This window comes from Euphorbia lathyris, chromosome 6 (assembly GCF_963576675.1).
Source record: "Euphorbia lathyris chromosome 6, ddEupLath1.1, whole genome shotgun sequence".
Taxonomy (NCBI): Eukaryota; Viridiplantae; Streptophyta; class Magnoliopsida; order Malpighiales; family Euphorbiaceae; genus Euphorbia; species Euphorbia lathyris.
The window spans coordinates 18,132,529-18,146,328 of NC_088915.1; the positions used below are offsets into that span (position 1 = coordinate 18,132,529).

Here is a 13,800-nt window from a genome sequence, read left to right on the forward strand (position 1 = left end):
TCTTAGAATATCATTAACTCTTTGATTTTTTATTTTGAAATCATCAACGATCGTTTTTGAGGTGTATAAGGAAAATACTCATAGAGTGTTGTTTTTCTAAATTGAGGGTAAAGGTCAATTAGGCTCCTCAAATTGATATATAAGTTCAATTTAGTCCAACTCTTTAAAATACAATAAAGTTGTAATGTTTAATAAATTAGTCCAATTCAATAAGCTTCCACACCTATTTTAAATTTAGACTAATTTATTAAATATTACAAACTATTGAACATGGAAAATCATCAATATTAAACTATTAAATACCATAGATTTGATTTGATATGATGGCAAGATTAAAAATATAGACAACTTGTTTCATTGAAAAAACATGTACAATGTAAAATTACACTATCCAAACATGGATTTTTAATGTAACCATATACCACCATTCTCATAGAAAACCACATATCAAACAAAGGGTTAACTTCAACATTTAGCACAAGCAGGCCTATGTCCATGCATTTCTACGACTGACACGGGCAACCAAACCATCTTTGATAGGTGCAACTGATCGTCCAGAACCACACTGCACGACTCAAAACAAAACAGAACATATGTAAACAGAAGTACTGCTAAGGAAAGGAAGGTTCACAAAGAAGCTTCATATACTCATTAAGACAAAATCGGAGCCAAGAAAAAGGATGCTTTTCAAATTAAATAAAAAGGATTCTATCAAAGAAATTTAATTCATTTTATATCGTACAAATACAAATCTGATTTATTTGTGTGATTTAACTGTTAGTATGTTACCTTCTCACATCTGAGGAAAAACAAACGATTCTCCTTTGAAAGTATAGTGTCTGGACTTTTACAACCAAGGCAACTGACATACTCGTCTGAAAAATGAAGAAATCAGAATACACAATTGCAGTACTCAGAATGATGCAACAAAGATGAGAGAGATAGCGAGACTTACTGATATATCCACGCAAGATCCTTTCGATTTTTTTTGGGGCAAATATCCCCTTCACAACTAGCCTTTGCTGTCCATCAAGTGATCCACTTGTCCCCAACTCAGCAAGTAAGAACGCCATCACATGGTCTGGTTGTCGATGCATTCTGAAATTTAACCATAAAAGAAAAGGGAATTATGCTCTCAAATTTCAAAGTAGAGGCAAATTGTATACTCACATCACATATATACACCACACTAATAAATCTTATCTCTAAAGCAATCAAACAGCACATAAATAAGTTTTGACAAACAGGAACATCCAATCAGACATAAGATAATATAACCACTTAACCACCTATATTCACGGGTAGATCTTCTCTATAGATACCAAAAAATAAACCTACAGAAATAACACACTACACCACAAATTATTTGCTCTGGACATCTTTAAGACACAAACTACACTTACTTTTTGCAAAGATCCATGAAATTCACAAAAAAAGTTTTATTTGTCCCTTCACGAAGAACTAGTGGAGGTCTAATTACAGTTCTCCGTCTATCTCCAGCAAGCTCCGAAACGGTTTTCTTTGTCCCTTCGAGAAGAACCTGAGGAGGTCTTATTACAGTTCTCCGTCTATCTCCAGCAAGCTCCGAAACAGTTTTCTTTGTCCCTTCGAGAAGAACCTGAGGAGGTCTTATTACAGTTCTCCGCCTATCTCCAGCAAGCTCCCGGTCTGGAGATGATGCCTTCCCGGTCGTAACATCTCTGCAAGTTTGCAACAGCCATGAAGAAAAATTCACACCAGTAAACAAAGCAAGTAAACTAATGCAATTCAACTTTTACGTTATCCAACTAAGGTGGTCACAAATAATCACAAATAGTCAAATACCAACAATAAACCATAAACTGCATGTGTTCAAGTTCTAGTTAACAACTAAGGCATAATCATAAACTCATAATACCCACTTAAAAGTTAAAACTAAAGTATCCATACTTTGTTTCTGCCCTTTTCTTTAATTTTCTAAACTAATCTCCGTGATTCATCTTATGTTTAATCCATGGCTGATGATAAAATAATTTAAAAAACACAAGATACCCTAAACAGCCCAACGAAGCCGAGGCGCGCGCATGGCTGATAGCGCCCGACTCTGTCATCCATAGGCGCTAAGGCTAGAGCCTTAGTCGGCGCGCCTCAGGTGCACCTTTAATAACTATGCTACATACAAAATAGTTTTATTTCTCTAATTTAATCCAAGCAGAGTATGGTATCCTATGAAGCACTCACTCTTCCTCGGGATCGGAGTGGCAGTGTTAGACTTGCCGGATTCGGAGACTGGCCGGGGACAAGGCTGGGACACCGGGGGACACGGCCGGACACAGTTGCTGGGAAAAAAAGTGTAAAAGTTTAGAGGCTTTCTAAACTTAAAAAAAAAAGGTTTAATTACAAAATTTAGACAAGAAAAAACCTAATATATCTCTTATTCTCTCCCTGTCTGCGCTTCTCCCTGTTTCTTCCAATCGCGACCTTTTTTGTGTCTAATTCCCTTGTGCGAGCTTTTGCTCTCTTGTCCGTGTGATCTATCTGTGTTTCATCTCCTTTACTTCTTCTCTCCTCTTCATCTGTGTAAGTATTTTTCTAAGGGTTGGGTTTATGATATACAATAAACTCTAAAGTAGGTACTTTATTTGTGATTTATCAAGTTATTTATATATTTTTATATGTAATTAATTATATAAAATTTGTCATGTTCGCACCCGTGTCTTATTTTTAAAAATGTCGTTTGCCACACCCGTGTCTTATATTTTCTAAAAATGCCCTATTCACCTTATTTATTAATGGCTCACTGTGTACTAACCCTGTTTAGTGAACCCGCTATCAAACTGAGATCGCCTATCTTCCATCATCGGAGTCAATTGGGTAAGTTCATTTCCTAAATCAGCTATACGCCTTTGTGCTCCTTCTAATTCAACTCCTTCTAATCTAGCATCCGCATCATCGACCTTTTTTGGATCTGTGGATCCATATCACCGATGGGTCGGACCAAAGTTAGAAACTCAATTCTAATCAATTATAATCCCTACTGGAGAAATCTCCCTCTCTACTAAGTAAGTCACTACAATAGCAGCCAATCAACAACCTAACATTCCTAATAATGGGCTAGGTCATTCTCTATCAGTATCATAAACAATAATACGGACGGTAACAAGGTTTTGGCACTTGTAACCAAGGATGCTAATGAACACAATATTTCAGCTATGTTTTGTATTTCTCACCTTATTTAAATCAGCAGACGCGGAAGCCGAATTGGACCTATTTGATCCACCAACCATAAGATCATCTTCATCATGAATTTGGCACAAATCATCGTCAGCAAACGCGGAAGCCGAATTCGGAAGCCGAATTGAACCTATTTGATCCACCAACCATAAGATCATCTTCACCATCTATTTGGCATATATCATCATCATAATTTTCTTCGTTCCAATAGGACAATGGAGGATATACAGTTGAGAATCTCAAATTGCCAATTTCACAAACATCCTCAATCTTGCATCATTAACTCATTATCATTTTCACAAGTAAAAAAATGGCATCAGTCACTACACATCAACTTAAAAAAAGAAGAAAAGGTTATGTAGCTTACGGATTCTTAATATCCACCCCATAATTGGCCAATACAATAACAGATTCCTGAAGTAACAGAAAAAGAATAGTTGAAATTTAAAAGATGTAATCTTAAAAGAATAAAAGCAGTCAAATCGCGTGGCTCTTACCCTAACTGAATTGGGGAAGATTAAATGTTGTTCATGGAGTCCAATGACAAACGGATGCTGCATACATCAAACATTAAAAAATTACTATGTGAAAGTCACTATGCAACTTACACAATTCTAGAATACATTTCACAGTTGCAATCCTATTTCTCATGTAATCTTCCAGCTAATCCAACAAAAGAGGTTTGATAAGGTAAATATATTATAGTTACCTGCAACAAGTCAGATGCAACAGCCCTCAAGTCTGGCTCCCTGTCACAACACCATAATTCATATGAGATTATGATAAAATCATCAAAAAGGTTTTACCAAAGTATTCATCTTTAGTTATAGCTCCTAATCTCAACAAACTAATATCCCATCTCAACAAATTATTAACGAGCCATAAATAAAAGTACAAAGTACTAATATATCAAGATCATGACTATACCTCTGAAAACACTTAGACAGAAAGTCCTTTGCCTCTGATGAAAGGTGTTTAGGGATGGGAGGATGTGATTTTGTAGCACCAATGTGGTAGAAGGCAGCCATCTAAAAATAATTCATTCAGATTAGAAAAACACTACACTAATCAATATTATTTTAAGTTCTTACATACTACAGAAAATTTCAAGAACAAGTACCCCTTGATACTGCTGGCTCCATGGGGGCTTTCCCGTAGCCATCTCAATCACAGTACATCCAACACTCCATATATCAGCAGAGCTAAGAAAACAAATGTCACAGTCAATCAATAACAATTAAAGCATTTTATTAGTGTCATTATCTAGGGGTGAGCAAAACCAAACGGAAAACCAAAAACCGAACCAAATTGTAATTAGGTTTGGTTCGGTTCTTATTTTTCAGTTAGTTTGGTTTTCGGTTCGGTTTAAAACCGAAAAAACCAGAACCGGTTTACTATTAGTATTATTTTTTTTATAAGATTATTGTTTCACTAAACCAAAACCACCCCCTCTGGCTCTGCCCCTGGTCTAGGTTAATGCGTAGGCATAGATAGAAAAGGTTAATGCTTTCATTTGACCCTCCAAATAATTTCCATATTAACTTTGTTGTCTGGAATCATCTATTCATAACAAGCATGGAAGCTTTAACACTTAATTGATTTTATAGGATAACAAATTGAAAAGCTAATTTTATTTATTGCAGATGCATTTGTAATTTTTTTAATTCTCTAGCTCATATGTGCTTACTGGGTATCACAAAAGAATTTCCTATTAAACATAATTATTTATAAGTGACAATTATTTACAGGATTCTTGTTCGGTCCAAACATGAACCAAACCGGAGCAAACCAAAATATTTCGCTTTGGTCTGAACCTAACCGAATTAAAATTTAGTTCGGTTTGGTTCACAAAAATGAAGTTGTTTGGTTCGGTCTTATTTGGTTCGGTTCGGTTTTTGGACCGAATCGGACCATGCTCACCCCTAACAATAAACTAACATTTGTTTATTTGATGTTCAATCATAATAGAACTAAAAACTTTTGAGTAGAAACTATAAAATGCACTTACAAGCTATGCCCCGTCTCGAGAATAACTTCAGGAGCCATAAAGTATGGAATACCCTTCAGTGACTTTGCACCATTTATAGTATCCTGTAGAAACATAACAACCTCAATAATGAGGGAAACCCACCAAAAGAACCGGAAGAATACAAAACCTGAAAAAGAATGATATGGATACCTGCTCTACTACTTTCTTGGATGCTCCAAAGTCAGCAAGTTTAATGCATCCCTTGTTATCAACAAGAATGTTTGCCCCCTACAGAGAAACAAGCAACAAGCAATGACAAATTTGAAAAGAAAGAACGAGAGAACAATAATTTCTTAAATATAGAGAGCTTTCTAAAACAAAGCAATACCTTGATGTCCCTGTGCATGATTCCATTCTTATGTAGATATTCTACTCCCAATAACAGTTGTTTTGTGTACATTCTTATAACCTGTTGAACGTGGAGTGAGATCAGTCTTTCAATTAATTGCATTCAAAAAAATCAGAGTTTCAAAAAAATCAAAATTAACTTTCACTTACGGACTCAGGGAAGGATCCAAATTTCTCCAGGAGTGATGATATGGACCCACTAGGAACAAGTTCCAACAGAACGTTTAAAGAGTCATCTTCTCTAGTAGTTCCCAAATATTTCTAGCAAGTAAAGGGGGAAAAGGTTAATACTTCAACAATACTAAACCATAATCACTAACAACACAGACTTCATACTCACAACAATGTTTTGATGTGAAAGATTTTTTAGAAGTTCTACTTCGGCTTCAAGCTCCCTTATGCAAGCCTATTCCAAATCCAAAGAGGTAAGTAAAATAGGAAATAGTTATTTAGCTTCTCAAACTTAAAAGCGAAAGTAAAGAAAATCATAAACTAAAATTTCGATTTTAGCGCCAAATTAACATTAATCAAACCAGAAAATGACCCAAAATTCAATCCATACCTGCGTTTTCTCTTTCGAAGCACTATTGGGAGCAATCAAAACCTATAGAAAATAAAATAAAACAAAATTAATGCATGTTCAACAAAAAATCTACATAAATCACACAAGTAAATGTATAACATGAAGTCTTTCTCATAGCAATCACTAAACCTGTTTAACAGCAAGAAGCTCTCCTGAATCAAGATTCATCCCCATATAAACCTTCCCAAACGAACCCTCCCCAATCAACCCTCCCTTTCGCCACCGGATTGGGGGAGTATCATCTTTAATACTAGGCGGAAGAGCTGGCAGTGTTGGAGGCTTAGAAAATAAACCCATTTGCGATTTGCGAATGCTGGAGCCGACCTTCTCAACAGAACCTGCAAATCGTCCATCATCTCCAGAAGTGGATTTAAACACTAGGGGTCGGGGAACCGATCCAAAGAGATCTTGAATCTGCATATTAACAAGAAATCCAGCTTAATAAAACAATGACATAATAAACAGAGAATAGAGTTAAATTAATAGGTGATAATACATAGCTGAGTAAAATTTATAACTCAACCACCATAAGCTTAATGAACTTAATGAAGAAATACTATAAGCTTAATGAACTACAGCCTATGGGCATACAAATTACCATCAGCTTAAAAACTAGGATACAAACCAACTGCCACCCCCATCTTTTACAGAGGTCTTGAGCAAATAAGTCGTTAAACATATATAACACATGGAACGAATTGGTCCTCAATAAGAACATATATTTAAAAACAAAACAAAACAAATTCAACAAGCAAATAATTAGATCAAGGGATTACACTATAAAAGATGTTAGCGGAGTTATAGTCCTCCAACTATTTAATATATGAAATATCGACATTATTGAGTAACTAACTGTTCTTCTCAAATGGCATAAATGTATGTCCCTATCTTTATCTACAACCGTGTTCTAGTTCCTTTTTCACCTCGCTCTATGTAAGCTGAACATACTATTTTAACTTATTGATGTTTCTCAAAAAAATTCCTTAGATCTTGTTGGTGGGTGAATGTTTCTGTACATGTTTCTTTTGTGATTTAATGTATCTTCAATTTGGAAGCTCAGTTCCCCAAGATAGTCTATGCAGCTAATTACTCATTGCATATTGTGTAAAGCACCCACCACAAATCACTTGCCATAGATCAATTAATAAAGATATACAGTAAGAATGTTTTACACTAGAATGTTTGCGTATTTAAGACTTAAAATATTTAATCAATGCAATACAGCTGCATCAAGTTCAAAAGCTTACTTCTGTCACCTCATCCTTCCCATTATTAGGATTTTCGTATGACATCATGATTGCTAACTAAGAATTCGATAATCAAAAAAATTAAAAAAATTCTCCAACAGACCTAGAGAAAACAAATAAGAACGATAGCAACAAATAATCATCAGATTCAAGAAAATGCCAGAAAATCAAGATTGATATCTTTTATAACCCTAAACTATCAAAATGATCAATTATAACCCTAAACTATCAGATTCAAGAAAATGCCAGAAAATCAAGATTGATATCAAATAATCTTCGAGTCGGTGCACATTACACCCGTTTCATCCTTAAATTAAAGCTCAAAATCAATTATAACCCTAAACTATCAAAATGATCAATAAAAACTTGAATTAAGCAAAAATAATCAATTGAGTTCTAATCATATTCTAAAATCAAAAATTGTAACTATTTGATTTAGACTGTCATAATTTCTGTTTGGTAAAAAAAGGTTTGAAACTGTTCAACAGAATAATTTTCGATTAGGTCTCAATTGATGATTTTTAACAAGTTTCCCTCCAAATCATTCTACTTGAATATAACTAGAACAAGAATATGTTGGCAATGTCAAATTACAATTAATTTATGAATCAGCTTATTTCATGACTCTGCTTCCAAAATATACTGATTTCTACATTTCCATTTGTTTAATTTCTTAATTTCTACATTTCCATTTGTTCTGTTAGACGTGATATTTGCAAGCAGTGGTTTCCCATCCTTTTAGCAAACAAAAGAGAGAGAAAATGAAAAGATAGATAGTCATATTATCCACCTTTGAATTGCTCAACCAACTAGGATCAATAAGCAATGAATACAAATCGTCTGATTTTAACAAGCGGCAAACAAAAGAGTAACGGAGAGCGTACCTAAATCTGACAGCCGGCGGGTAGTTTTCACTTCAGCGAGGACTTCCGACTATCAAGACGACGGATCTGAGTAGCGGCGAATGGATCTGAGTAGCGGCGAATGGATCTGAGAAGCGGCGACGGTGATCTGTGGGCTTTGGGGAAACGATGGACGCTGGATCTTTTTAGAGGAACGACGGTGGATTTCGATGGTTTGAGTTTTCGAGGGAACAAAGACGGTGAGAAAGAATGGGGCACGCAAAATAGAAGAAATAGGAAAAGGAATACATTATATACTCTAAACCTATGCCTCAATCAAACCCTAAGGATAAAAATGTAAATATATATATTTAACCTTTTTACCTAATTGTAAGAAATAAAGGAAGTATTTAGCGTAGTAGGTATATGCTTGCTTTCTATCTCTATTAATTAGCTAATGTATGCTAAATATATAACACCATCAAAAGATCTAAGAATAACTATATTAGAAGATTAAATTCTACATTAGACAACTATAATTAATTTGTTAATACTTTAAATAAATTGTAAGAATTAAATTTTACTCAAAATCATACTTAAAATAATCTGAGCTTAAAATACTGTTACCGAAATGTCGTTTTCGGTCGCCGAGATGTCATCGGCGTCGTCTATTAATGGTTCGTGAAGAGTTCTATGGTGATGAAGTAGAAAAGGAAGATGAGGTAGGTGGTAAGAGAGAATAACCCAAACTCTATGAATTATATATCCTATACTACACTTACAAAACCTTTAATAAAATTTTATTATTATTATTTGAAGTTAACATATCTGTCATGATGATTATGAAGACACATATAAATAAGTTGGATCATTCTCATTATTTTCTTTATTTTTTAATTAATTGGAATGGTGATGAAATTAATTCTGCACCAAGTTAAAAGATGGGAGGTTTTAATCCATAAATTCTATTTCAATTCCATTTCTAAATCTATTTCTATTTTCTTCCATTTTTATTTTTATTATATTCTAAATTCTATTTCAATTGTTATTTTTATTTTTTTATTAAAAAATTAAAAATCAGAGCGCAAGCCCATCTGAAGGGTCCGTCAATTTTGTCATGGTCCATAATGGACCCGTGACGGACCGGGCTCGAGTTTGGGCCGTCTGGCCCACTAGACTCTAGGACCAACAGTGGGCTGGGCCTTACACCTGACTCGGGCATAAGGGGAGTATAAAAGGCACATAGCCCGATACTCACAAGGGGATGGGTTTTTTAGTACTGAAATACTTTCGAATTGTTTTTTAAACCCAAAATCACACAGACACGCACGGAACTTGGCTAACTTTGACTAATTTGAATCCAAAGTACCTTGCAAACATATTAATCTGAGGAACTAGACCCATTTAAATTTGTTTCGTATTATTTTTGCACTTTACTAATTTGTTTAAATTATTTCTTAGCATTTTTAAATCCAAAAAAACCTTGTTTTGTATCCCTTTATGCAAACAATGATCTGATCAAGGGTAGTTTGAGAGAAAAATGATGATTTAGATCAGATTCAATCGATTCTGAAATTTCTAAAAAAGGGAAGAGCTGTTTTGAATATTTAAGTGTTTTTGCCGTAAAAGCAGTTTACCGACGGATCTTCCACGGTAAATCTGCTGAAACTTTTAGTTAGCCTTCTGAGTATCTTCTTGGATATTTTAGGAGTTTTGTTTGTGAATATTAATTTGAGTTAGTGCGGTTCGTATATTAATTATGTCTTTGATTATTTATGAATTGATTATAGGTATTTATACTATATATAATCTATATATAATATAAAATAGTGACGGTATAATTGAATTATCGAATTCTCAATTTTTATTGATTAAAAATAATATTCTATTTCTAAATCAATAATATTTTAAATCAATAAAAACAACAATTAAGATATGATGATGAATATCCCAAAAAAATATGGATTAAAAGTATTAGATTTAATATAAAAGATATGACGATTAATATTCAAAGGCTACCCCTATATTCAAAGGCTACCCCTCTTCTACTTTCTCTCTTTGAGGAATATCCAATATCTATACATATATTTAAACTGAGATTTCATCTCTCATATTTTTACGTATTTTTAATTTCTTAAATTTCAAATCGTTTTTTCAATTATTAATAATAATTATCACGTTTCAAAAATAATACTAATAATTATCATGTGTAATTGTTTTCATTTTTCTCTTAGTAGACGTGAAGACAATTGTTATGATATGTAGTTCAGAAAGAGGTAATTTAATTTTTTTTCCTGAAAACAGTTTCTCATATGTATCTCTGTTCTTTTCAATTGCTCACTCTTTTGTTCTTCGAATTTAGCTTGAAGGTTTCGTTAAAATTTATAATTTGCTTTTTAATGGCATATCAAAATGTTAGTATATTGTGATAATAACACTGTTTTTCGAATTGGATTCAAGTTTGTGATTATTACATTGTTAATTTGCGTTCAGGATGGAGACCTTCAGGCTAATACATAGTGGTATTATTGGGGCTAAAACCCAAATTATATGGGCATCAACATGTACAATACAGGTACTTATTCCATATTGTTGTATTTAGAATCTACATAAACTATAATTTTTAGTGTTGATTGACTTTTATCATGATATGATAAAACATATTGTAAGGATTCAAATTAACACGATCTTCAACCATGCTTATTTCTAATTCCTTTAGGGATAAGGTACAAAAATACTCATAACGTAGACAATCAAGAGCAATAATACTCCTAACATTAAAAATGATACAATTAAGGACCTAACATTAACAACTTGGTCCAATTTTAACCACACTAACAGATTTACTTTTGGTATATTTAAAATTTCCGTTTGCCTAGCATAATTTATTTTCCAGCTTAATAAATATTAAATTTTATGGGATTAAAAGAGCTAATTGTTCCATGTACCCTCATTATCTTCATCACTTAAAAGTAGACCTATCCACGGGTCCGGGTACCCGCCCGGCCCGCCCAGGCCCGTGCGCCTTGGGCCGGGCTTGGACAATGTTAATTGATATTAGGCCTAGGCCCGTTTAAGCCCGCCTATTTTTTGGGCGGGCTTGGGATTAATAAAAATAGCGCGGACTGGCCCAGCCCGGCCCGCTTATTAATATTAATTAATAAATTTTAAATATTTATAGATTTATATATTTAATATTTAATTTTAAGTATTAAATTTATTTTTTATAATTACAAAATTATGTATATATGTTTAGGTGGGTTTATATGGGCTGGGCTTAGATTTTATTTTAAGCCCGAGCCCAGCCCGGTCCGAGCCCGCCTAAATTACTTGTGGGCTGGACTGGGCTTGGGTTAAGGACTTTTATAGAAAAGCCCGCCTGGCCGGGCCCGAGCCCGGCCCAGCCCGACCCATGGCCAGGTCTACTTAAAAGTAAAGAATCTCGAATCTAACTTTCTCCAAAATCCTTTTTCAAATCTCAATATTTCTTTTCATCAGTTTCACTTATTTCTTCACTTCGATTGCTTTTCTTTCCATAAACTTCACTATGATTTTGTTGGATAACTAGACTAGTATCTGTATAAATACATGTCTTTCCATGGCAGATTTTTTTTATTATTATCAAAAGTAGTAAGAAAGATATTGTGGAAGCTGTGGAATGAAATCTATAATCTAGTGCATTAGGTGGGTCTGTGAGCTTTCCATTAGACATTTTCTGTCAATTTACATGCCTCTCGAACCCTTCTGATTTCCAATTGAATACAACAAGAATGAATTGTATGGATAGGAGCGAACTGAATGGAAAGGAAAAGAATTGAATTGAAAAAGGGTGAAGTTAAATCGACACGGGAGGTGAGATGAGTTAAGAGATTTGAAAAAGCTTTTTAGCAGTTAGATTTTTTATTCTTTACGTTTTAAAGACAATATGAAGATGATGGGGGTATAAAGGACAATTAGGTTAAGCTAAACAGAAATTCTAACACTGTTAAAGGAGATTGGTTAGTGTGGTTAAAATTGGACCTAGTTATCAACGTTAGGTCTTTAATCGCACCATTTTTAATGTTAAGGGTATTATTGCTCTTGACTATCTACGTTAGGGGTATTTTTGTACCCTATCCCATTCCCTTAATTTGTATTTTACTTGCCATTTTGTGATGATGTATTCAAAGTATATACTGTATATCTTGAATTTAAAAGGAATAAATATCTGGATATGTTGATGCCATTTTGTGAGGTGTCGACTCCTCATTTTTTACCGATTAAATAATAATATTTTTATTTTTATTTAATAGAGGAAAGTCATCAAATTGAAACTATTTATTTAGCTAAGAAAGTTGGTGTGTTTTCCTCGTGTTGAAATGAACTTGAGAGGAGTTTTCATGATTAACTATTTATTGAGATTTAATTTTGATCTATATTGAATATAATTTCTTCTCTTCTTTTGGTGATTTGTTGCTTCTATATCAGTCTATTACAATTAGACATATTCATGGGTTCGGATATACCCACCCGGCTCGTCCAAACCCGTGTCTCCCAGACCGGACTTGGACATGAAAATTTATCTTTAGGCCTGTCCGGCCCATGCCCATTAAAGCCCACCTCTTTTTTGGGAGGGTTTGGGATTTATAAAAATAGTACGGATCCAGTCCGCCTATCAATATTAATTAATAAATTTATATATTTATATTTAAGTATAAATCAATTTTTTTATGATTCAGAATTATATTTATATATTTAGGTGGATTTATATGGACTAGGTTGGGATTTGATTTTTGAACCCGAGCCCAGCCCGGTCCAAGCCCGTCTAAATTAACAGCAGGCTGGGCTAAGCTTGGACTGAGCATTTTTAGACAAAAAATCATGATCCAATTAACAGTTTAAAAAAGATACGGTGTCAAGAAATACTCTCAAAAAAAAATCTATTTAAAATAAAATAAAAGAACAAAAGTTATAGACAAAACTTTATAGGGGTATTGAACATCTAATCTCAAAGAAAATAAAAATCTTATATATATAAATATGTAAATAAAAGAAAAGAGAAGTACAAAAAAATCGTAAGTATCACGCTAGTCAGTCTTATCACAAGCCGCATCAAGAACCCCATGAGTATCTACTGAAGCCTTGGGAGGAAGGGATTGTTGTAGACATAGTTGAGCACTTAATGAAGTAAAAATGGTCTCCAGTATTTTTCATGATGGAAAAATAGACCATGTTGCTTAAGAGCCACCCGACCAACAAAATGCCCAGTTCTTAGTAGATCTAGTAAATGAACACCGACTTCATCCAAATGTTTCAATAAACTTATGCTGGACAAATCCTTAAGTAGTTGAACACATCGTGGAGTAGTCCATAAAAGAGGTAGGTGAAGCCATTGGCAATGTGGATGAGGAACACCACAAACAAGTCTGCTAGTAGCGAGTGAACTCTTTCATACGTCATCGAAGCCCTGCATTCACACTTCTTAAGCTAGGAGTATGATTCCTTCAAACATTCTATCTTTTTCATGGTAACAGAGGAAGCCATTTTCTCAATCCTTGG

At 34.0% G+C, this 13,800-nt stretch overlaps 2 protein-coding genes across 3 annotated transcripts; both read right to left on the reverse strand.

The window, feature by feature from the left end:
* Nucleotides 1-329: 329 nt before the first annotated feature.
* On the reverse strand, nt 330-3,380 carry LOC136233607 (eukaryotic translation initiation factor 2 subunit beta-like). Its single transcript, XM_066023338.1, has 6 exons — nt 3,210-3,380; nt 2,402-2,571; nt 1,404-1,700; nt 956-1,098; nt 790-875; nt 330-565 (listed from the first exon to the last, which is right to left on the reverse strand). The coding sequence occupies exons 1-6, from the start codon at nt 3,378-3,380 to the stop codon at nt 488-490; spliced, it is 945 nt and encodes a 314-aa protein (XP_065879410.1). The 3' UTR covers nt 330-487.
* Nucleotides 1,560-8,557, reverse strand: LOC136232364 (mitogen-activated protein kinase kinase kinase 3-like). Of its 2 annotated transcripts, XM_066021476.1 has the most exons (17): nt 8,305-8,557; nt 6,303-6,587; nt 6,153-6,194; nt 5,931-5,996; nt 5,741-5,851; nt 5,571-5,651; nt 5,393-5,470; nt 5,222-5,304; nt 4,334-4,415; nt 4,141-4,241; nt 3,923-3,962; nt 3,711-3,767; nt 3,581-3,627; nt 3,210-3,483; nt 2,402-2,555; nt 2,221-2,318; nt 1,560-1,700 (listed from the first exon to the last, which is right to left on the reverse strand). In XM_066021476.1, the coding sequence occupies exons 2-14, from the start codon at nt 6,468-6,470 to the stop codon at nt 3,453-3,455; spliced, it is 987 nt and encodes a 328-aa protein (XP_065877548.1). In that variant the 5' UTR covers nt 6,471-6,587; nt 8,305-8,557; the 3' UTR covers nt 1,560-1,700; nt 2,221-2,318; nt 2,402-2,555; nt 3,210-3,452. The 2 variants fall into 2 exon arrangements, with proteins under 2 accessions (XP_065877548.1, XP_065877547.1); XM_066021475.1 differs by lacking the exon at nt 2,402-2,555.
* Nucleotides 8,558-13,800: the final 5,243 nt, after the last annotated feature.